Source organism: Gossypium raimondii, chromosome 6 (genome assembly GCF_025698545.1).
Source record: "Gossypium raimondii isolate GPD5lz chromosome 6, ASM2569854v1, whole genome shotgun sequence".
NCBI lineage: Eukaryota > Viridiplantae > Streptophyta > Magnoliopsida > Malvales > Malvaceae > Gossypium > Gossypium raimondii.
In genome coordinates, this window is record NC_068570.1 from 3,604,682 (window position 1) to 3,630,402 (window position 25,721).

Genomic DNA, 25,721 nt, shown 5'->3' on the forward strand with positions numbered 1-25,721 from the left:
TATTGTTGATTTAACTATTTTTATATTAGTAGTGGAGTAAGCAGTAAGCATCAACAAAAACAGATTTTGACTAGTGGACCACTGTAGTTTCATCATTTGGTTTTTCAAAAGGTTTAATTTTGTCCCCAGTCCCTGTAGTTCTAGACAACATTTAGTCTTTTCCCAGAATTTTAGTTTCTCTTTGAAATATTTTTAAATCAGACAAATAAAAGGGTAAATTACTGAAATTAGAAGTAGAAGTATTAAATTTTCAAAAGTGTGAAAATTACTGGACCGGGACCAAATTAGACCCTTTTTTAAAATTTTTATTTTTGTAAAAAAGTATCCTAAAATTATGAAATTAAATTATTACCATTAATTATTCCACTAATCAACCACCTAAAATAATCTTATTTATAAACCGACCAAAATCTCAGCCGAGCTATACCAAAACCAAAATAAACAAGAATTATAATCCAAAATTAGAAGCCAAAAAAAAAAAAAATCATAACTGACCGCTTTAGCTCTCTCTCACTAGCGGAAACCCAAAGAGAAACTGCAGAAAAACTGCCGAAAACGGGGAGTTTGAGGTTTTGATTTTTGATTCTCTGTAACTTTTCCATTTAATGGTGGTGCTTCCACATTGTTTCTCGCCTGCTTTGTTTTAGGGAAGAAAGGTTTTTATTTTTATTTTTTTATTATGTAATTTTGTTTTATTTATTCTATTTAGGAGGGAAGAATGAAAGAGAAGATGCAGTGGCCGTGGCCGTGGCGGAGGCGGAAAGTGGTGGTGGTGGTGGTGCTGAGGAAGTTGCTAACGTGCGCTATATGTGTAATAGCTTTGATGGGATTGCTTTCTGTTCGCGTACAGGTGTTTCCTTCTTCTAAAGTCTCCGACTTGTCTGATCCTTACAAGCTCCCTACCGTCACTCAAGTAAGTATTATCTCTTTCTTTGATTTAGGGTTTCCTTTTTTTTCATTTTCCTCTCCAAGCTTTAGTGTTCTTTCTTCCATAAAATAAAATTTATGTATGATACTAATGTGGAAACTTATATATATATTTTCCGTGATTTGCATATTTATATAATTTGTTTTTTTTTTCTCCATTTCTGTAGCAGCATGAATTAAATTACCAGAAATTAAGTGCAGAGAAAAAGTGGACACAGGAGCTAACTCCGCCTCATTTATCGAAAGAGCAGGCTCCGCCTCATCTATCCAAAGCTCCTCTTTCGTCTCACAAGGTTTTCGTGTTCTTTTCATTTATTGGATAATTCTCTGTTTGGTTGCTGAGAAAAAAAGAGAGGAAAAGGTTGTTGCTATAAATTGGACTATCTCATTGACATTGTGACCTGTTTGATTTCTTTAATCCATTTGAAAGATAGTTGACTGGTTATTGACTTATTGGAAATTAAATACCTAATCCCTTTCTGGGGAGTGTTTTGATTTTCTTACTGGTCGTTTAATTTGTTTGGTACCTTGTTGGTGTTGGGCGAGGATTGTGGTTCTAGTCAAGTAGGTAGAAGTATTGATGCAAAGTAGTCATGCATCTTTCATGTTTTTTCACTCCTTTAGATTTGACAGTTGAATGGTGCCAATGGAAGTCTGGATTTTGAGAAGTTGTGGAAGCAACCTTCTAATCGCGATTTCGTGCCCTGTGTGCAGCCCGGTTCTAATTATACGGGTAGGTTTGGATTTCTTTTTTGATGTGTCTACTATGTACCTGTTTATTCATTTTTAATTTATGGTTTGTTTGCTCAGCCCCTGATGAGTCAAGAGGCTACCTTCTAGTTCATACAAATGGTGGGCTCAACCAAATGCGAGCTGGGGTCTGTATCTCTTTCCTTTTCATGGCTGAATTCTAGTTTGATAATATATATGTATGTATATATATACATGGTGTCTATATCTGCTATATTTTGGTGTATATGGTTGGGTAAAATGAGACTTGTCATAACTTGGATTAGAAGAAACATAGTCTTCTATGAATGTTGTGGAACTACAATACTTGCATGCTTTTCCAATACTTCTTAATGTAAGCTTGATCTTACTAGGTTTCCTCTTTCTATAAAGATATTTTGAAGTTGTCTTCTTTTGTTTGTTGAAATTTGTCCAATTCTCCTAAAACTCACAATGGTTTCGGATACCTATGTATATGTTATGATACTGAATGATTAAATTGTTACTTGTGTTAAAGTTTGCTGATAAAAATAGTGGAACCATGGTACTATAGCCATTATATCAGTTTTTCTGAATTATTTAGCTGACTGGAGTCTCTTTCTTGAATTACAGATATGTGACATGGTTGCTGTAGCCCGTATAATAAATGCCACCCTTGTAGTTCCAGAACTTGATAAACGGTCATTTTGGCAAGATACTAGGTAGCCTCCCTTCTTCAAGTCATAATCTTTACAAAAATAGCACTACTTTCTATTTCTGACTGAGGTTTTTCTTTTGGTTGTGATGGATATACATTTTCTTCTTTGTTGATTTGCAGCAATTTCTCTGATGTTTTTGATGAGGACCATTTTATTAATGCTCTGGCTAATGATGTTAAAGTCATAAAAAAGCTTCCTAAGGATTTGTCTTCTGCTACCAAAGTAGTTATGCATTTTAGAAGCTGGTCTGGTTTGGAGTACTACCGGGATGAAATAGCTAGTCTGTGGGAAGAATTTCAGGTTTGTTTGTTGAAGCTTTTATTTTGATTATGCCAATTGGTATATTAATTCTTCCTGATTAGGCTTATCTCTCCCTGTTTTACCAGGTTATTCGAGCCGCTAAATCTGATTCTCGCCTAGCAAACAACCATCTGCCTCCTGACATACAAAAGCTTCGCTGTCGTGCTTGCTACAAAGCACTTCGTTTTTCCCCCAAAATTGAAGCAATGGGGAAAGTAATTGCTTTGACCTGAATATCAATCTAATTCTAGTGGTCTTTTCTTTTGTTTCTATATTTGTCATACTTATTAAGTTGTTGACTATTGAAGTTGTTGGTTGATCGAATGAGAGCATATGGTCCTTTCATTGCGTTGCATTTACGATATGAAAAAGACATGCTTGCCTTTAGTGGTTGCACACATGGTTTATCTGATGTTGAAGCTGAAGAGCTAAGGACAATCAGGTATAGCACTTGGCTACCTCTCTATATATGCACAGTGGAAGTTTGAAAAAGAGTTGTAAGATGGAGGAGGAGAGTATTGCTTTTTATTGTGCACAATACTACCTAGTCCTCTGTTTGGATTAGAGATCAACTCTTCGTTTTGCCACTTTCTTTCTGAATGTGCAGAGAAAACACTGCCTATTGGAAAATCAAGGACATTAATGCAACGGAACAGAGATCCAGAGGATATTGCCCCTTAACCCCAACAGAGGTTGGGATTTTTCTAACTGGTCTGGGATACCCATCAAACACCCCTATATACATTGCTGCTGGAGAGATATATGGGGGTGATACTCATATGGCTGATCTACGGTCTCGCTATCCCATTTTAATGAGCAAGGTAGGTTTTCATTTGGATCACTTCTTTTCGGGTCAGTAGTGAATAAACATAACATCAAATATTTGCTACTTAATGTTAACGGAGATTTTGAAGTTTATTAATCAAATATTATTATAGTGAGACTGATTTTTAATGATATTTATTCCGGTTCTTTTATCTAGTTGGTGAATAAGGACTAACATGGAGTTGTAATGTTGTCTTGTATCTTTTGGTATTTTGAAGGAAAAATTGGCTTCTGTTGAGGAGCTTGAACCATTCACCAACCATGCATCTCAAATGGCTGCACTCGATTACATTGTATCTGTGGAAAGTGATGTCTTCATTCCATCATACTCTGGAAACATGGCAAGAGCAGTTGAAGGGCACCGTCGATTTCTGGGACATAGGAAAACCATCTCTCCTGACAGGCTAGTCAAATTATTTTCTGGAACTCGTCTTGTTTTAACTCATATATATGTATGATTTATATCCTAATTTTTTGTGGTTTACTGAAGTTCCTTTATTCTCTCCTTCAGGAAAGCACTAGTCCGCCTATTTGACAAAATCGAAAAGGGGTTATTGATGGAAGGCAGAAAGGTTTCCAATCGAATCAGTGAAATACACAAAAAACTGTATGTTGCTTGTCCGAAAATTAATTAGATGTTGCTTAGAGAGTGACTTCATTTTTATCATTCCTGCATGTACAACAGGAAATAGTTCCCTTTCAAGTTATTGTTTGTTTCATGGATTGTGTGCTATAGGCAAGGATCACCGAGGAGGAGAAGAGGTCCTGTATCAGGAACTAAGGGCATGGACAGGTTTCGTTCAGAAGAAGCATTTTATGTAAATCCGTTACCCGACTGCTTGTGCAAGAGGGTATCTGAGAATGTAAATGCATCTACTGCCAGTATGAGATGATAGATGAGATACTGCACAAACAAATGCATTTTTATCGAAGATCCCCAATCTCGTTGTGTGGTGGCACCTGGCTTACGGTAATGTTAATTGTTATCTGTTATCGATGAATCAGATATATTCATATGGCTGGGGGGGGGGGGTTCCACTGCAAGAATGGGGGACGCGGAAGTGTATATATTGTTGAGTTTTAGGAAATTGATTCCGATTCGACAAGGTATTTTAGCTAAGGCTAAAACGAGGGGAAGGAAATTCACATGCTCTAGTGATGTTTAATTACTTTGGCTAGGATTCTGCAGTGCCATAGGTGGCATTTCATAATTTGTGCACATGATATTTGTACTACCGCTTAAAGAAATAATAATTAATGTGAACTATTTCCATCTATTAATTTTCAATTATCTCCATTGCTTTTCTTGCATGTCTAATGTGATTCTTTCTTGTCGTTTACTTCAAGTGACGAAATGGAATGATACCAATGACAACAGAACTTAGCTGGCCGCCTGCCCCTAGTGATGGCAATAGGGTGGGGTGGGGTGCGGCAGGTCGGATTTTTGCTCCACGAAGTCTTACCATTGCGTCTCAATTCTTACTCGACTCTTGACATAAAAAAACTTTCCCCTGACCAGCCCTTGAAATTTTATAGAAAGCCCAACCTTGACCCAAGTTTTTCAATTATTTGATGACGTGACGAGGATTTGCTTATGTGTACTCATTGAATTAATATCACATAACGATTAGGTGATTATCAGAAGGTAACAAATATTATTTTGAGTGTGTTTATGTCTTTTAAATCTAAAAAATACATATGGATGATAAGATTTATGAGATTTGAACTCAAAAATATTTTGATGTTCCTTATATTAATTTTATCATTTCAATTAAAGCCACATTCGGCTTTTATTTTTTAAAAATGTTTTTATCCATATTATGATTGTGTCCTGGGAGTGTTCTAGAATTAAAATTTACGAGTTAAATCTAAATAATAAATATAATAAGAGGTAATTTCATAAATATATTGAGACAAGATAGATTTATCCTAAATCCAATCGGAACTTGTTGGTTTCGGATAATTTTTAGGGTGATCCCTTCCCTGGCTCTAGGCTAAGGGTATTACAATCTAATCCAAAGCTCTCTTGTTTGCTTAGGTTGTTTTCTGTTCTCTGACCCAAATATAGGAAAAAGGAAGCCCATGGCGGCAGCAGGTTCGTTTCTAATTTCTATGGCTTAACAAATACCACTAATTTGGGTCCATTAACCGATCCCATAGTCGAAACACACAAACAAAAGAATCAAGATTATGATAGATAAATAGATAGAGATAAGGATGATCCAAAATCATCGATTCTATTGCATACTCCACACGTACTCACTACTCTCACCCCCACCACCACCACCCTTGTCCCTTTCACATATCTGCTCTCTCTTGCTTGTGCCAAACAAAACTCTGTTACAAGGAAATTGGTTTAGCAATTAGGGAAGTTGGAGGCAATGAGGGTGTCTTTCCTTTCAACCACACCTTCTTTAGTTTCTCTCGTCCCTGTCTCTGACCCTTCTCTCAATTCTCCCTCTATTGCTGCTACTAGATACCTCACTCGTCCTGTAAGTTCTTTTCTTTGAACTACATTCCCTTTGAAATGCTTACTAATGATCTGGGTTGTTTGAATTTTTAGTGTTTAACCCAATGACTGCCTGCAACTCATTATTTCATGCACTGAAATTTTCAGGTTGCTATTCGTTGTAGTAATAATAATACCCAATCTGTTGATGTTTGTGGTGAATATGGTTTTCATCGTAGAGATGTTCTTAAGTGCATTGGAGCATCCGTTGGCATGGTAAGCTGGAAGAAGATGATATTATGTAATTTACAATTGATATATGTGTGTGTTTCTAATTTACCTTTTTAAACCATTTAAGCTTTACATAGGTGGATATAGTGTGCCATAGTGTCAATCATGAACATGTACTTCCTCTTGAATTAGAATATAATGTGGTGATAAGTTTTTGCCAGTTTTGACCTTTCTTTTAGGAATTACTTGCAAGTTCAGGATCATGGGTTGAAATGGCAAGTGCTGCTGATTTGATACAACGAAGACAACGGTCCGAGTTTCTCTGTAAGTTACTCTTTACATACTAGTATCGTTTCACCTCTAAATTGACTAAGATGCAACTATTATGCTAAATTGTATTCCAACATTTTTCTTCTGCAGCAAGTATTAAGGAAACCTTGGCTAAAGCTATGAAGGTATGCTTACATATCCTGTTTAGAGCGTCGAAAGTGAAGACTAGCATTTGTGTCTGTCGACATAATTTACGGTTTCGCATTGAATTTGTTATGCTCGTAATGGTCATTTTGTTAAGGCTTAACACCTATTGTGGCCCCTGTACTATAGTGAAATTCTTACTTTGGTCCTTTTACTATTTTTTTTTCACTCTGCCCCTTGACTATTTTTGTTAAAATAAATTATGGTGCGGCTGTTTAAGCCAATCAAGTGCAAACACTTGGACAATGGTAAAAGGGCTGAAGTGAGAATTTGACTATAGTACAGGGCCAAAGTGAGAATTTCATCGCAGTACATTGGCCAAAACAAGTATCAAGCCTATTGTCAAGGGGCGAATTTGCAAACACATGGGATTTTTTTTTTAATGAAAATGGTCAAGGGGCTAACATGATGGATGGAACGAAAGTAGATAGGGCAAAGTGACCAAAGAAATAGTAAAAGGTTGAAGTGAAAATTTCACTAGAGTACAGGGGCCAATAAACATGTATTAACCTTTTGTTAATGTTATCTTTCAATCATTAATTTCAGGGAAACCCAGATCTTATCCCATCCATGCTAACTTTGGCATTGAATGATGCTATGACTTATGACAAGGTCAGATAAATGATTTTTGTTAAAAGGTTTTGGGAATTTTATACGATGTATCTTCTTTACTTCACTATATATGAAATGAAATAAAAATATAGTAACTTTCTGCTGCTTAAGTTTGTAGGCTACAAAATCTGGTGGCTCGAATGGATCAATTCGTTTTAGGTATGTCATGTTTTTACACGCTGAATATAAGTTTGTGCTTAGGAACTATGTGATATATGCCAATTTGTTCTCCATTATAGATGTCTAAAATGAAACTAGAGGGGTTAATTATGCAAACAACCTACAAATGAAGTTTCTCACTTGAAGGCAAGTGATGTGTGCTGTTCTTAAGGTAGCCATTTATTGTACTGACACTAAGGTCGATATTGTTTTACTATTGAGCTGTTTCTATCTTTTAAAATGTAGATAATAAAGGGATTTCCTTGACTTATCTAATGTATTGCCAACAAACATGTTTTGCTAATAAACCTTCCTTAAGTGTGACTCGGAAGAATCGCTTGCTTTAGCTTCTCATTCATGTTTTAATTTCTTTTGTTTCTTATCTTTTTTCTTGCTTAAAGCTCAGAGTTAAGCCGACCTGAAAATAAAGGGCTTGCTGCTGCTATGAGTTTGTTAGATGAAGCTAAGAAGGAAATCGATTCTTATTCCAAGGGAGGACCTATCTCGTATGCGGATCTCATCCAATATGCAGGTGATATGTTGTAAACGTTTGATATTTCAAGTTTTGTTGTAGCTATCTAGCAATGAGTTTAGAATTATACAAGAAGCAGATAATTAGTACTCACCGACACGGCATTTATTTGTTTCTTAACAGCTCAAGCTGCTGTCAAGTCTACTTTTCTGGCAGCTGCTATTCGCAAATGTGGTGGGAATGAAGATAAAGGACGTACACTTTATGCAGCATATGGTTCAAGTGGGCAGGTGTTTTCTTTTCTATTAGCTTATTACATTTCTTTAAGCCAAAATTCTATCAGCTCGCATCTAATCCGTTACCGGTGTTTCCTCCTCGAGTTTGTAGTCTTAAATACTGTAAATGTGATTGAAGTTGGTACTTCACTATTATTGATACTGTTACTGTTATATTGTGCCGATAGTGGGGCTTGTTTGACCGGCAGTTTGGACGAAGTGATGCTGAAGAGCCAGACCCAGAGGGAAGAGTGCCTATTTGGGAGAAAGCTAGTGTGCAGGAAATGAAAGATAAGTTCAAAGAAATTGGCTTTGGTCCCCGTCAGGTAGTTCCTCATTTGTGTTTTCCGGTCACAATCATGCATGCACCCTAATCCGAGTCTTTATTTTCTCTTCTTGGTTGATCAGCTTGCCGTGATGTCTGCATTCTTGGGTCCAGAACAAAGTGCTACAGAGGCTTTATTGGTCAATGATCCAGAAGTTATTCCTTGGGTTCAAAAATACCAGCGGAGCCGAGAAACAGTGTCCCAGACAGATTATGAGGTTCGGTCATTATTTCTCCTTTTGTATTTCAATGTAGCAAGAGCTTAGTCCTTGCATGGTTGCCAAGTTCAATATAAGAAATCGTAATTACTTCCTGCTGAACATTAAACCCGGGTCTTGGTTTAAACTCGAGACTATGATTCTCCTGGTCCAGGTTGATCTGATAACCACACTCACAAAGCTAAGTTGCTTGGGGCAGCAAATCAATTATGAGGCGTACACATATCCAGTCAAAAAGATTGAACTGAGCAAACTCAAATTATAGGCTGAGGAAGAAGAGAAAGCAACGTAATGGGGTATTAGCTCCGAAACAAGTTTTCCAAGTTGAATGTTCTTATCATCGCTTTAGCGTATTAAAAAAGAAGATATTTGTAACTGTTAATCAATCAATACAGACTTCAATTTCCATTTGAATGTTTATAACGCATTGTTGTTGCATTTTGTCAGCTTAATAAGTTCTTGTTCAATAGAAGTTTCATTCATAGGAACAGGTTTACAAGACAAAGCCCAGTAGGCTAGAAAGAAACGGAGCAAATCTGCTTGAATTTTATAAAGAGGAAGTGATGGTGGAAACACTCACCGGTCCAACATAATGCGTAAGCTCCGTCAATGTCCGTTGCAATGAACACGTCTCTATTAACTTGATGCAATAAGTGTGAACAGCTCAAATTAAATCAGGCAATCTCCTACAAGGACATACTCACTCACACTGAAGGAAGTTAAAACCACCATGGCATTTGGGGGGGGCCAAGGATGATGCTAATGACAAGTAGACTGAGGCCAACATATTATTATGTCAAAAAATGGGAAAAACATAAAAGGGAAAGGCCAAGAGGGGGAGAGGCCGAAGAGCTTTGAGCCTCGCATTCTAACCCCATCCACAACCAAAAACTGACCAACAAAGGCACCAGAAGCAAAGAGGTCAAAAAGGCCAACGAAGAGACCAAGGTAAAAAACAAACGAGAAGTGGTGAAATGGGGGAGGGGAGGGAAATGAAGGATCGTTGCCAGAAAGAGACGCCATCAGGGGACTGTCGATAGTCTCATCATTGGCAACAGAGGAAGAGGGGGACAAAGAAGGAAAACAAAGATTTTAAAGAAGAAGAAACTGGAAGAGGAAGAGAGGAGAAGGAAGAGCAAAAGCAAGGGGAAGGGGAAGGGGAAGAGGAGGGAAAGAGAGGAAGAGAAGGAAGAGGGGGATGTTAACATTTTTAACCACTTGCTTCTTAAGCCTATAATGAATCTAATTGTGTTTACAAAGGTGTTATCGAGAGAATAATAATAAGTAACAGCCTCCAATAAGTGTGGGGTGTAATGGTAAGGCACATTGCACTCTTAAAGAGAGAACATTGTTTCGAACCTTGGGGATGACATTATATGATCGGCAAACTCGAAAATGGAGTGTAAACGGACATGTACCAAAAAGATAATAAGGAAAAGTCATTCTAATGAATAATTTAAGAAGTTAAATAATAATTCAAATAAATTAATTTAATTTCAAGTCATCTATTGCCTGCCTTGAAAAAATTGTAATTATTGTAGATAGTAATCCATGCAATTTATTTCTCATTCATCCTTTTGTCAATCTACTCGGTTCTTTTGTGCAATCCGTTCATTGGTATAATAAGCTAGCAGAGTGCTCAAATGAACATATTTAATTAGGGATAAAATAATTTGTAATTAAGTTTTGACTTTTTGTCTTTTAATTACAAAGATATTTAATGGAGTCAATCCACTAAGTATCAAGCTTTAGTCCAATGAGCTTATAATATGTGCTACTCTAATAGGATATTCATGATTCCTTAAAGTTAAATTTGTTCATTTAATTTGATCTCTCTTTGTATCTCATAGTCATTACCGTATCTTTCATAATCCATACAATTCTTATGAGAAGATATCTTTTACTCTTATTATCAAGCTATGATTTCATTATTGTTATTGGAGCCATATCATGCATAAGACATGTACCCAATATATCAACTTTCGACCCACTACCTCGAGAGCATAAATCTTCTATATATTAAACTATACGAGTCATACACATATGGGCATTCAATTACTAAGGATTTAGATAAGTTACACTATGGATGTCACAAGTGAATTAATCGACTGTCGAATCTAAGACTTATTCATCTTGAGTCATGTTCGATGTATTGTCAATTTAGATAATCACATCTATGTCTTTATTTTTAAAAGTTAATCGATCTTCGATAATCAAGACAAATTATCTTCCCAATTGAACTTATAGACCACACAATAGTTCTAACATGAGTCATTTGCTCAATTTGATCTCATGATCTAAAGACAATTTAACTTACCTACTAATATAAATTGTCTTCTTATATTACAAATCGAGCATATAATGCAACTTAATCCTTAGTAATTGAAAAGTGCAATCAATGAGGCCCTTAATTCAAAAATAATAATTAATTAGGCTCACCGACAGACTGTTAAGGCCCCTGACGGATCGTTAGTTGGCGTGGTGGGTAACGTGACGACTGACATGAAAATTTTGATGATGTGGCAGTTGATGTGGAAAAATGTTGATGTAGAGGACTTAATTGATTTTTTATTAATTTACGAGGACTTAATTTATTTTTTAATTATTTTAGAAGGGCTTAATTGATTTTTTACGTATTATATAAAATTTTTCAAATTTTATAAAAATATAAAAATTTATAAAAAGAGTAGTAAATTTAAATTTGTTTATAACATTTATAATTTTTAAAATTTTTTAATAAAAACTACTTCTAACCATATTTATCAATGTACATTGATTATATCTCAACCAAAACCATTACTGATGACCCACATTAAACCACCAAATACTAAATCTATTATTTTTCGAACCCTTTACTTGACACCTCATCCAAGTTTGATTACCCTCTTACTTCAAGTTCCCCATTAAAATCTAATCCAATCCTTCAAATTTTTTTTTAAAAATCTATAATTTTCTTATATATATATATATATATTTATTTTTTACAACTTTTTATACTTTAATTTTTTATAATCTTTTATTAATTTTTGTTCTTTTATATAATTTTTTTATCATTTCTTATTTTATAATATTTATTTAATATTTTCATTATTTCATAACATATTAATAATATTTTATAAAATTTAGTAGTTTTATAATTTTAAATTTTATGATATTTGATAATTTTGGTAGATTTTCTATAATTTTCAAAAGTTTTATATTGTTTTAATAACTTTTAGCTAAAATTTTATAATAAATTTAATAATTTTGTTTTTCATTTTAGTTAATTTTCTATAACTTCTAAAATATTTTAATTTCTTGAGAATTTTTATATAATTCTTAAAAATTAATTAAATCTTTGTAAAAAAAAACCAATTAATCCCTCTACGCCAGTGTTTTTCCACATCAGCTGCCATGTCAACTGCCACATCATCAAAATTTTCATGTCCTTAACAGTCCGTCAGGAGCTCTAACGGAAATGGCAATGCAAAAGGTTCAATTAATTACACTTTTCAACCAAGGTTCGTTTGATTTTTGAATTATTTTCGAGGGGCTTTTTTTTTTAGTAATTTAGCCTTCTAAAGACTAATCACAATCTTTAAATTTAGTTAAATATCTTATTTATAATAAGATTAAAATATGTCATAACTCTCCATATTATTATTTTTAGGAATTTAGTTTTTCTAGTTTTGATTTTAAAATTCAAGTCCAATCGTTAACATAATTATTTTTTTGTTAAATTTGTTGATATAATATTTTAAAAATAAAAAAATTTACTCACTTGATAGATAGTCATGCAACTAAAAATAATATGAACTTTAAAATCTAAAACCAAAAAATCAAATTTTAAGAAATAGATTAAACTCCAAATTTATGAAGAGTAAATAGACTTTGAGGACCAAAGACAAAGTAGGCAATGGCATTAGCCCCCAAATGATAAAATTACATATTAGTATAATGGTTAAATTGTACTTTGACCCTTTTAATAATTTATGATTTATCTTTAACCCTAAAACAATTTTCTATTCTGGCTTCATCCCTTATGGACTTATATAGCATATTTTACCCTTAAAATAACAACAATATCTGCATTAAACACCATCATTGTTGTTTTTACCTCAAAATTCTGTTACCCAGAAGAGAACTGTGAAAGCATAGAGAAGACCGAAGACCAACACAAAGACCACTTTAACAGAGTTCATCAATTTTACTCTGCTAACTTTAACCTCTCTTCAGCATTTCCTCAATAAAAATATTTTAATGTTTTAGTTTTACGATAAAATTAATTATTTAATATATTATCAGCTATGTTACATTATTCCATTTAGTTCATTTAAAAATACTAGTCCAATTATTAATACGGTTAAATTTAGGTTCATTATAAAATCTATTTTGTGTTACATGATTATTAAGTGAAAATTCTTTTTATTTCAAATGTCAGACCGATCAATTAAAAACGAAATTAACAATTAGACATAAATTTTAAAATTTATAAAATATAAATAAAAGAATAAATTTAAAATATAACATATTTCTTCTTGATGTAATATATATTTTTTCAATATTTTAATGCTTTTACAATATATTTCTGGTTTGTTCATCTGCGACCAACTTTGATGTTGATTTTGATATATTTTCTCAATTCTTGTTCACATTAAATGTGGTTTCTAGGACTTTTATGTATAGTTTATAATTCATGGGTTGAATCGAAAAATCAAACATTGACTAATTTAATAATTCACAATTGACCGATTATGATGTTTCCCTTTTAAAAACCACATAAATAAATTTAATAAAATATTTTTTTCATATTTAAAAATAAAAATTATAAAAAATATAAAAACATCCCAAAATTCCGAGATGACAAGCCATTGGGAACCCAAATCGACATGTCGACTTGGGATTACGAAGATTTTATATCTCTTTCTGATATAATCATTGCCTCGTAATCACCCTAAATCGTCAGTTGCCATATCGATTTAAAGTTTTCTTATATAATTTATATTATTCCGAAAAAACCCTAATAATTAACTAATAAAAGGTAAAAAAAAAACTTAATAAAAGGTAAAATAATAGTCTACCTTTCAATTTCTCATTAAAATTGAGAGATAGAACCCTTATACGGGCAACATTGATTTATTGGAGAGTCCATTGGCTCCCGACTAACAATACTTTGCAACTTAACTTAATTGCAAGGTTAAGGTCTTGGGCACTTTAAGATCTAAAGTTCGAATCTCACTTTGTATATATCATGTCTGAGTTCTCAATCTACATTTATTTTTGGTTTATATCCTACCATATGTAAGCTTAATTGCATGGCTACGACCTTGTGAACGCTAAGATCTCAAGTTCAAATACCATTTTGTGTAAAATCATATGCAAGTTCTCAATCTATATTTTATTTGATTCATGTCCCATTATATGTAGACTTGATATAAATTTATATCTGCATACCATATGTGGACTTTCTAAATATTTATTATGATATAAGTCATATTTCGATTATCAATTTAGTCGTACTTTATAATGACTTATTCGGAAAAGCTTTCAAATAGTAATCCAACATGTTGTATTTCACATAATATTATATTATAATATAATACGATTTAAAATTTAATTTAGTAATAAATAAAATATTTTATAACTAATTATTTTATTATTATTTCTATAAATATGATGATAATGTACTTCAACATACTTATATTTATAATAATACTTATACCAATTAAACTAAGACACAATCAGCATATTATTCTTATTTTTAATTAAAACAATAAAATATTGAAGATAAAAGTAATTTTCCATTTTACCCTAGTGAAATAGGTGGATATTTCCCATACAATATGAAAGCTCTTCCCATAAATTTTCAGTGCACTTCCTAATTATAATATAAAATATGCTCTAAATGATCTTCATGTTTTAGAAATTAATCCTCAAATTTTTAATATAAAATACAAGTCTAATTATTAATACGGTTAAAATTCTTTTATTAAATTCAAATTTATTACCGTATCAAAATTTTTCCTTTCAAATATCACACTAATAAATTTTAAAAAATAAACATATTATCAAATAAATTTAAATATTAAAAATTAAAAAATAAATAAAATAAATTCTTAAAAATAAAAATATATTAACTAAAATTTAAATTTTGAGGAAACTACAAAAATTTGTAGCATAATTCAACCTTTTTCTACCAACCAAGTTTTTTGTAAAAGCTTTTCCAAGCACTAAAATTAGCCATTTTGCCTCAACTTCAAGAAAAGTCTTCATCCTCACAGGAAACACCATTTGCTCTCCAAACCCAATAGCATTCATATTCAAAGTCAACAATTTTAGTGACTTTTAGCTTCCTTTCCCTCTCCACTATGTTATAAATATATATTATTAGAAAAACACAGTCAAAAGTTAAATTAGCTTCTTTTCTTTCCCTGCCAATTTGATTAAATGAAATACAACTTCTATAAAGATCCCAAATCATATACATGCAATCACTAACATGTAAACCTAGAAACCAACTTACAACTATATCAACAGCATACTCAAAACCAATTATTATAAGCATTAAACCGAAAATTAAGGGTGAGTTTAGATGGACAATTGCGTACGGTACGGTGTGTTTAGCTACTTTTTTGTCTCAAGCTACGATATTACTACAGTTTCTACTTTCACCGCCACCGCTATTTTTATACTAACTGCAGTTAAACGCACTGCCCATCTAAACTCACCCATGAAAAAAATCTCGATCAAACTCACACATGATTGGATTTAAAATTGAGCCCTTAAAATTCCCAAAGTCTTTTATTTGCCATTAAACCAAAACCTAGTCAACTTGATACCATTGATATTCACTACAAGTAGTCTAGTCATGTTTTACGTATCTATAGCAGATGTTTGAATGACACGTGACATATCACGTGTACCTCATAATAATGTAAAAACCTCTTATTTTTAACCATAGAATTAGATGAAGTTTTAATCTAATATTCAAGAACTAATTTGCCCTTTCTTTAGTAGAATAGCAAAATGCAATCCGACTCTGAGTTTGGGCAAAAAGGATTAACTTTAGTTTTAAATACATAGCTTCTATACAATACTCATACTCAAGCACATATCCATATCCATATCCAATTTTCCTATCCTTACAACTCCTAAGCAAAACTTATATAAATTACTTCAAATCTATGGATAAATCCACATAGGATGACTAAAACAGGAACAAAGAGCTAATCCAATTATTGGCCAACAGGATTCTATACTTCATATACTATTCCACTATGGGCTAAAAGAAGATTAGCAGAAAAAAAAGCATAAACAGCACCAAATATAGGCAGATGAACATAGTTTTAAAGTATCTGTTTTACATGACAAAGATTAAAGGAAAAAAAAAAAAAGAACCCAGAAACAAGCTTCTAATTCTAACTGACCAGGGTAAGATTTTCTTTTTGTTTCTTTATCCAACCACTGGTAATTGAATAAAATTATCCATCAACCCTATCCATGTACAAAAAGCCTAAAACCTTATATATATATATATTTTTTTTTCTTTTGAAGAACTTACCAAATTATCAAAGACTTCGCCATTTTGGGATGGGCACGGGCACTGTTGGTGAAAGAGGGAATCCTAGTTGACCCGAATTTGGAGAAAATAGCAAGCTTGGGGAAAGTAAAGCATAGGGTGACCGTGGGGAATTCAAGCAGCCGAATGGTAGTGGTGATGATACCTGTGGCTGTTGCTGCGGCGGCGGCGGCGGAGGTTGTTGTTGTTGTTGCGGGGCGGTCAAGTTGTTCCAACGGGGTGAAACGAGTGGGGCTAATGGTGGGAACCCAGTGAATTGTTTTGGGTTAGGATCAACAGAGGTGGATAAGGAGTTTTGTAGGCAACGCATATAGGCAGAGACAGGGGATTCGGCCGCCGCGAGTACAGTCGGGAGTGGTGGGAGTGGTGAAAGAGGGGCGGTAGCAGGTGGCCTTTGATTCATGAAGCTATTAACAGTAGGGCCACCGACGGGAGGGTTAGATTGAGAGCAACCGGAAGGGTTCATATTCATCATGGGAGAAGGACGATTACTAACATGCGGCAAAGGAGGAGGTCGGATCCTTTGAAGCCGAGAGCTTTGTGGTTTGGGTTGGTGGATTGGCTGCGGAGTAGAAAAGCGCTCGTGAGCCGGTGAACCGGTAAGCTTCTGCACCACATCCCTGAAGTCGTTTTTGTTGATGTTGTAAACAGGTGGCTGGTGTTGTTGAGCCTGGAGACCACTTTGGCTAGGATTCGGAGGCGGCGGTGGCGGAGGCGGAAGCTGAGCCTGTGTAAGATTCTGGGTCAGTTCAAAAGAAGACTTCCTGATGAGCGGACCAGCGGCGGAGGCAGCGACGGCGGCGGCGGTGGTGGAAGAAGAGGGTTTAGAAATCTTATGGGAAAGCTTGTTAAGGTGTTTAAGGTAATGATCTCTATTGTTAGCAGTGGAGCTATTGCTAGTAATGGAGGATTCACCAGAAGATTGACAGCTTTTATCCATTTTTAAACCCTTTTTTCTCTATCTGTCAATGGATCTAACAAGCGATTTGTATATGTAAGCAAAACAATAAGTGAGATTTTGCAGACACAAATGGGGGGTTTAAGGGTCGGCGAGTAGGGACAAAGGCAAAGAGATGAAGAGGGAGATAATGGAGGTTTCTTTCATTTATTTATGGAACCATAAAAGATGATAGGAATGATGGGTCTAAAAGACTTTCACCCCTTACCAGTTTTAAGTGAAGAAAAGAATATTATGTCTTTATCTATGCCACAGTGCCATTTCCCTGCTTATTCACTGCCTTCCCCTTTTCTTAAGGGTTATTTGCATCTTTTATACCTCAAATTTGCGTGCGTTTTAAGTTGATTGATATGCGATTCAAGAATTTAATCAAAATATTTTAAAACTTAAGAAACTGTCAATTAAATCTAGCTCGATTGATATGAGTATTATTGTTAATATGGGAGGAAGTGAGTTCGAGCGCACTAAAATGGGTCGAAAAAAGATTACCTGTTTTTCAAACATGGGGAAATTGCAAACTCGGTTGGAAAGAGAGGAGCAATTGAATTTTATTGGGCTCCTTAAATTGTGTAATTAATGGAGTGCTGATTTTTCCAACCAAGAAAAATAATTGCCCTTACTTTTCTTTCTCTTTGGTCTTGGAATTTACGGAATCTGGTCAAAGTTCCGTTTAAGATAGAATTTGAAACGGACCACCGTAATTTTTCAAATCCAAATTGGCCTTATTTCTTTATATTTGGTACTTCATTTGTGCTTTAAGACCCCCAAAAACAAAGCTGCAAAAAGGGGTTTTTCAACATCCTCTGCCCACACAATCAGATCAATCTTTCACATTTTTCAGTGTAAGATTTTCCTTTCTTTCTCTTATTCAAAGTAACTCGAATTCAAAATTTGGGTCTGCAATCACAATAAATACGATAATATTAGATCGAGTAGCTCTGGTTTAGGAGAAAATGAACCCAACTTGGATGGTAAAATGGGAATGGGTGAAATTGACTGAAAATTGCATGGATTTGAAGAGTGGTGCAAAGTGTGAGGGATTTTTAAGTAACTATTTGAGTCAAGAAAAGGACTAAAACCACAAGCAGAAATGCATTGCCCGTTAGCACAACTTGTGGTAAAAGGGGGACAAAGAATCTGAAACAATTATTAATATAATGTGGGACACTTTAGAGAGGCAAAGACTGGCCCATAACACCATACCCTTTTGCTCATTCATTTGTTTTTGATTAAAGGTGTTACTGTTCCAAGTCCCCCTCTTCTAACTTGTTAGCTATGCATTTAAACTAAGGTTTTAAGAATCGAATCGTGGGATCGATTACACCGTCAATTCTGATTGTTGATATGAGGTTCAACTGTTGTTTTTCCTCAATTCTCAATTTTTACTAGTTTTGAATGGTTCGATTTGAGGTGAATTCAATTTATTTGTTTAAATCAACATCAACATAATTAACCTGATTCTAACAACACTACATTTAAGCTGTCCTTCGCTAGAATGGATGACAATTGACGAGGTAAAACTCGATTTTTTATTCAAAAAATTTACACTTAATCTTAAACTGGCTTTTCTAATCTCATCCCAATCCACCTCAAAATTTTAAATGCTATTTTATAATAATATTAATTTTTACAAAATTAAACTAAATATATAAGGAATAAATAAATTATTATGCCTTCAAAATATAAATTATAAGAAATATTAGTATGATTTTTATCCATCATTCACATTGGGAACTATTTTCTGAGCTAAATTATAGAGTAAAAATCTAAAAGTTAAAATATGCTTAAAGTTTATGTACTCTTTAGAAGTTTAAAATTTAATTCATATATTTTCTTTTTTAGAAATTCAATCCCTCTATTTTCGATTTTAGAACTTCAAATTTAGTTATTAATGTCATTATATTTTTTGTTAAATTCACTTGTGTGGTATTTTAAAATTAAGAAAGAACACGTTTGTAGTACCCAATATCTTGGACCTAGATATAACAGAAAATTTTAACATTGGTAACATTCTTAAAATTCATATAAACATTTTAATCGGGATGAAGTACTTAGACTAATCGGTGACGTTATAAAAATTGAGGTATCAAATTATACCAAAAATTAAAATATAAAGATCAAACATCAAATTTGAATATAATAGAGGACTAAAACTAAAATTTAACTATTATCCTATAATACATAAGAAAAACAATGGACGTGTATCAAGGCTAAAAAATGCTATTAAATTGAGTTTTAGTTCAATTGATATAGGTATTGTTATCAATACAGAAAGATATGGTTCAAGTGCGTTGAAGCGTATTATCCTCTTATTTATGAGTTAAATAGGGATTATGAGTAATTTTAGATATTGTGTAAAGAAAAAAATAGATAAGATCGGAACCTATAACGAGATTGTTAGAAAAATAGGGTTTATCATTATTAAAATTCAAATGAAATGCGATACCAGAAAGCAACATAGAGTTATGTCCGAATGTGAGACAAGTGTGGGCCTTAATCACCGCAAACTAAAGACAAAGAACATTAAACCTATAAATATAATAATATATGGTAGTATTAAATTCACATGTCATGTCCTATTGTTTTTGCTTTAGAGTCTTTGACCACTTGTTTAACTTGTTCGCCCATTCCTCCTCAAGGCTGAACAGTCCTTTTCTACTCCTTTTTTAAAAATATATTTAGTTTCTATCTAGAATGTCATGTAAATAATATCTAATAAATAATAAAATATATAACTTGAAATTAATAATAGAATAAAATAAAATAATTTAAATTGTGATAAAAAATAAATTTAAATAGGTAAGTACATCTTAAAAATTACTTCAATTACTTTGCAACTCGTATTGTCATTTTTTTAGTACGTTCAAATGTTATAACTTATTTTGTATATAATAATATGTTGTAAGCATTTCTTCAACCAAGTTTGTGTCAGGTTAGCTCGTGACATCAACTCGGTTGGGGGTTTAAAGTTAGTAGAGATATAACGATGTGGGTGAAAAAGTTTTTAGTGTAAAAGTAGTATAAATTATATCAAAATCAAAACAAAATTTCGGTTTAAGTGGTAAAATGCAGGTTTTGTTGATGTTGGTGTCATAGGTTCAAATATCATTATATTTGAGTTTTTTAATTGATTTTATAAAAAGATAAAAAGAAAAGAGTACCACCTATAAATATAAAAAGATTGTTTACGCATATCGATCTCAATCTACGTCTACAGGGCGTTGCCCAAAGCAATGATCCACTATCTTTCTCGTAGTACAACCAATGATTTAAGTTCTAACACTGATCTAACACTCACCAATTTAGCGGCCTTATTGTTATACAAAGGCTAGATCACTCTTCCACCAAGCTTCTCCCTAGAAAGTTAGTTTTGCAACTCAAAAGACTCTCTTGATTATGTGCGTGCAGACGTTCCTAACTTGAACAAATTTGTGCTCTACCTCTCAAAACTCTCAGGTGCTCTTAACCTAGGCAAAACTTAAGTTTATATACTACTTGAGTTTTGTTTACATAAGAATTACAATATAATCACTTCTCCATAAAGATGGCTAAAAATCAGTACAAGATACTACTTCCATATGAGTTTCGATTTAAACCAATGCCTTTAAAACATGGAAAGTAACTTTCCTTATTCAACAAGTAATCTCCCTTGGGTTGTAAGAAACCAATCTTCAAGTCTTCAATTTCAACTCAATTGGTCTTCAAGTTATGAGCTTTACATGTCCAAATATCTTTAAAATAAATAGCACAATGCTTTTGTACTAAAATCTGCTAACTCTTTAAAACATGCAAGTTGGGCAATGAAACAATTATTTAAATTGTGGCCACTGTTTCAGCCACAGAAGCAAACTTGCCTTTAAATATGTCAATAATCTCCTTTTTTGGCAATTTTTGAACAAAACATATATAGGGAAAATAAAATCATCACAATTACATACTCTTCCCCTAAGTAATCCCCTTTAATCAAGCACTCTCATCTTCATTAAGGCAAGCATTAAGAACAAGCTTGTTAACATGATCCAAACATACAAGGTTAGGATTACCATATTATTAGATTGAGTGAACATTGGGGCAAAGAATTATCATAGAAAATTATCGAGAATTAGAACCCTAAGTTTGTGGTTATTGTTGCTACTACCATCACTATCACATCATAATTAATCCCCCTTTTTGTTCAAGGATTTCTAAGGGATCACCGAAACTGCTTAGCCAAACTATCTAGCGTTTTGGCCAATAGCTTGTTGTTGTGAGCTTTGAGATCCTTGATCCGCCTCTCATTGACATCAATCTCATCAGAAAGTAACTTGAGGAGCCTCTAATCAACAATAGTTGATGTGTTTGAGGAACTATGAACTGTGTCTGTATTTGTGCCAACAATTTTAGGCAATGTTATCTCTTCAGTATGTGCTACTTCTTGCACATTTCTAAGGTTCAGGGGAGCATGCCTGCCTTCTAACCACTTGTGGGAGAACTTCAGCTCAGGAGGCATCTTCTCATACTTCTCAGTGGCCTTGACAATCTTTTCATTTTGCAAGTATAATATTTGAAATATAAGAGATAAATAAGGGAAACTGAGCTTATTGTTTACCTTCTCAGTATGTCTACATATCTTAGTGAATATTAAATCTCCAATATCAAACTGGATCCTAACTCCCACCTTCCTCAATAGGGTGGCCATCTTCTTTGTCACATTGTGCCTCTAGCTGTTGAGAAGCCAATTCCTCATGGCTATGGCATATAAGGCAATGTATGTTGGTTCTAAGGTAGATGAGTGTAGTTTAGAACCAATAGGCTAGGTAAGATGGATTCCATTTGTGATTTGAGCAATAATAATGCCCTCTGATTCCCAAACTCCACATCATTGGTACAAATGTGGTGTAACAAGTGTTTAATATGTGCAGAGCTGAACCTGTACATCTTCCTCACACAGAAACCATGTGATGTGACTTGCTGGTGGGGTCATTTATACTTTGCAACAAGTTGGTGTAGAACTTAAGTACTATATGCTTAACATAGGGTTTGACAAACTAGGCAAATATTAACAAATCATTTTTTTTCCAAGATTGAGTTAATGGTATGATCACCAAAAATTCTTTCATCAATGTTTTGCTCCTCTATGATGTTGTTCTTGGTGAGGAAGGCATGTCCTTTGGCACTAGCAGTGGTGATGAAGACTCGATCATAGGTTTGAAGCAACTCCTCTTTATATTACTTTCTTTCTTTCTTTCCCTGAAAGCTTTATAGGGTCTGCATCTCTCAAAATTTTGCAAAGAGAGGCACACCAGACCTTTTTATTCTTATAGATGGCTAAAAGCAAGAGTAAATTGATAAAATCAAAAGAGAATTTAAGCAAAAGAGTAAATAAGTTAAATGTTGTTAATCAACTTTAAACATTACTATATATGCCTAAAAGCTAGAGTTAATTTCATGAACTAAATGTCTTGTAACTAAAAGAGATTAAAATAAGGTATATGATGAATATGTAAGCAAAGAGAATTTCACATGATAATGAACTTTAGTAGTGTGTGGCCTAGTGAACTTGCTTTAAACAGTATTAAAGAAATTGATGATTTAAGCATGTTATAATTCAAAGAAATGAAAATTATGTATATGAATAACTTAAAGATTAACGACTATAATTGGGAAATGTGAAAGAACATGTCAAGATACTATGGACTCTACTTAAGAGTCTTGAATAGATATTTTCATTAAATGAATTAGTTAACAAATTGTTAATGTGTAAGTTGAGCCCTTACATTTTGGTAAATCAAAATGAAATAACGAATAATACTAAAATGTGGCTTGAATGAAACTAACATGAAATCCATAGGATGGGCTCAACACTAATAAGAATTAAGATATGTAAGTTCATCCTTGGCTATTTAAGCTCAAGCGTAGGTTGGACTTACCTAGAAGTCCTAGTGTTGGCTTGGGAGTATCGCATGATCTTTCGTGCTTCCAAGGTTGCAATTCAAATGTTTAAATACCATTTGTATTGGATTATTAGCATGTATACAAAGACTTAGATTACTCAAGCAATTGTCAAGTTAAATGATTAACTTGAGCCTTCTTTGCGTTTCTCTTAAACAAATATGTATATTTTGTTTTAGATGTGTTCATGCTAAGTTTTTAAGCTTAAATGAGTTTAACTTTTGATTTATAATAACATGATTTATGTTGGAATGATATGGTGATGTTTGGGATGTGTTTTGGAGTGATTTTTAAGTGTTTTGGGCAAACTTAGTGAGTCACGTTGCGACCTCGGTGCCCGACGTCATGACTTATCTTTTTTCATGTTGCAACCCCATTAACTCAGTCAGTCACGTTGTGACGTCAAATATTCCTCGTTGCGACGTCGCACTTGTTTCAGCATTGCACCATTTCAAGTCATTTTAACCTTCTGGAGCTCATTTTGAGTTCTGATCACCTTCGATTAACTACAAGTAAATCATAAATGATTTTAAGTTGTTTTTAAAAACTTTGAATCTTGTCTAAAACATATTTTAATTATTTTATAAAAATATTTTAAACTTTCAATTCTTAAATAATCCAAGATTTCTTACTCATACATGCTTCGGTGGCATCTCCGATCCTTACTGATCGTTTGAAACGGGTAAGAAGTGTTACAAACTAAAATTATAAAACAAAGGAAAAGGTTAATTGCAGGAATACATTTTAAATTGATCCTCAAATTTTAAAATGTTGTTAATTGAGTTTTTAAAATATTAATATTATATCAATCAAGTCTTTTTGTTAGCTGAGTCATCAGTTTGAGCATCAAATTCTAGCTCCGATGTTTAAAACACGTGAGTTAAATTTTAAACACATTTATACTTACTGCATGAACAATTTGAATCTAACATGTCAAAACACAGATAGTGCCATTAAATTTCAAACATGACTATTTTTTAACACGTCAAATTCTAATTGTTCATGTGATAGATATACCATACACATACACCTAAAATTCGATCGATGTCCTTTAAGTACACTAACATCAAACTCTTGAGATATTGTTTAATAATACCAAAATTAAAGACTAAGCTAACAAAAGAACTTAATTGATACAATATTACCCGTCCTCTATCTTTAATATCGTATAAAAAAAACTCAATTAAAACTTAACAAATTTGGATCATAATTTAACCACGGCAATTAATGCCAAAAGAAATGATAAAAGATGGAGCCTGAATTCGATAGGGACAAATTACTTTAAATCCTATTGTTGTTCACGTGAGAACTAATTTGGGAGCTTGACTTGGTCATAGTCACCTATGCCTTTGTCTATTTGAGCCTAACAAGTATTGTCACATATTTTATGTTATCTTTAAAGCCTTTATTAAATTTTTTATACTAGAATCTATCATAGGTCCTGCTATAAGAATAGGATTACATTTTATCTCTTTTATTGAAAAAAAAGTAAATTAATTCCTGAACGTTAAATCAAAGAACAAACAAGTCCTATTGTTAAAATTTTCATCCATTTATGTTGTTAAAAATTGGTCCCTACACGTCAGTAGTAGTTTTTAACCGATGGAATTTTTAACAAAATGACTAATTACTTTTTGATTTAATGTACGATGACTAATTACCCATTTTTGAGTAGATTTAACAAAACGTAATTCAACTCCTAGTATATATAGAGCTTCCATGATACTTTTACTATCTAATCATACTAATAAAACTTAAAAAGTACGAAATATGAGTTTTTTTGAATTAGTTTTTTAGGTGTAGTTATTTAATAAATAAGCCATGGAATTTGTTAAACTAAAAATCAAAAAAAATAAGGCACATAATTTTTTTAAAAATTTTACTTATAAAGTTAAAAAATTCAAGAGGATGTATCCTGCGTTATTATTTTTATATTTAGATTAAAAAGCATGTGAATTTATTAAAACAATTAAAAATTTTAAAGATATTTTTATAATTTTATAAATTGAATTAATATCCGATTAATTCGTAATTCTAGATCAGTAATATAATAAAGAAGAGGTAGACTATAGTCTTCGCGGGTCACTATTGGGCCATGTGGGCTCTCCAGGATGGGTCTAGTTGTGAAAGAAATAGATGTGCACCAAACCCACCACGCTTTTGATGCTTATCTTACAACTACCGATAGTTTAGGGTCCACATTGACTTTATCTATCTTAATATATTTTATGATAATAACAGATTAATTATACCAAAATCATTCCCTTCTAAAAATAAATAACACCAAATATATTAATATGATCAAAATACCAAAATTATTGAGGCCGAGCTGTGGGGCATCATAAATAGATTAACGCTTCTTTTGAAGTGGAGTTATGACAGTGTGATAATTTAGATTGATAGCATCGAGATAATCCTAACAATTTAAGATTTTTTTTATCAAGAATAGGACATTGAATCATTCGACATATTTTTAGAGAGACAACGGAAAAATTGATGGATCAAAGAGAAAAGATTTTAAATGTTTTAGGTTTCCCTTTAAAGATTTAGTTTTATTTTAATGAAGTTGTTTCCAATTTT

The 25,721-nt window shown here is 33.0% G+C and overlaps 3 protein-coding genes across 4 annotated transcripts; 2 read left to right on the top strand and 1 right to left on the bottom strand.

The window, feature by feature from the left end:
- The first annotated feature begins 429 nt into the window (after positions 1 to 429).
- LOC105773454 (O-fucosyltransferase 7) lies at positions 430 to 4,767 on the top strand. 2 transcript variants are annotated; one of them, XM_012595379.2, is made up of 13 exons: positions 430 to 569; positions 710 to 913; positions 1,095 to 1,220; positions 1,561 to 1,660; positions 1,738 to 1,805; positions 2,269 to 2,357; positions 2,474 to 2,654; positions 2,741 to 2,869; positions 2,963 to 3,096; positions 3,262 to 3,475; positions 3,698 to 3,882; positions 3,991 to 4,086; positions 4,216 to 4,767. In XM_012595379.2, exons 2-13 carry the CDS (start codon positions 719 to 721, stop codon positions 4,370 to 4,372), a joined length of 1,674 nt encoding a protein of 557 aa, XP_012450833.1. In that variant the 5' UTR covers positions 430 to 569; positions 710 to 718; the 3' UTR covers positions 4,373 to 4,767. The 2 variants fall into 2 exon arrangements, with proteins under 2 accessions (XP_012450833.1, XP_012450835.1); XM_012595381.2 differs by having other exon boundaries at positions 1,098 to 1,220.
- A 944-nt stretch (positions 4,768 to 5,711) lies between these two features.
- LOC105773104 (thylakoid lumenal 29 kDa protein, chloroplastic) lies at positions 5,712 to 9,117 on the top strand. Its single transcript, XM_012594772.2, has 11 exons — positions 5,712 to 5,971; positions 6,097 to 6,204; positions 6,399 to 6,483; positions 6,580 to 6,614; positions 7,180 to 7,245; positions 7,364 to 7,404; positions 7,806 to 7,936; positions 8,060 to 8,166; positions 8,340 to 8,477; positions 8,560 to 8,694; positions 8,849 to 9,117. The coding sequence occupies exons 1-11, from the start codon at positions 5,861 to 5,863 to the stop codon at positions 8,957 to 8,959; spliced, it is 1,068 nt and encodes a 355-aa protein (XP_012450226.1). The 5' UTR covers positions 5,712 to 5,860; the 3' UTR covers positions 8,960 to 9,117.
- A 5,755-nt stretch (positions 9,118 to 14,872) lies between these two features.
- LOC105773105 (VQ motif-containing protein 9) lies at positions 14,873 to 17,424 on the bottom strand. Its single transcript, XM_012594773.2, has 2 exons — positions 16,235 to 17,424; positions 14,873 to 15,039 (listed from the first exon to the last, which is right to left on the bottom strand). Exon 1 carries the CDS (start codon positions 17,190 to 17,192, stop codon positions 16,242 to 16,244), a length of 951 nt encoding a protein of 316 aa, XP_012450227.1. The 5' UTR covers positions 17,193 to 17,424; the 3' UTR covers positions 14,873 to 15,039; positions 16,235 to 16,241.
- Between the last annotated feature and the right edge of the window lie 8,297 nt (positions 17,425 to 25,721).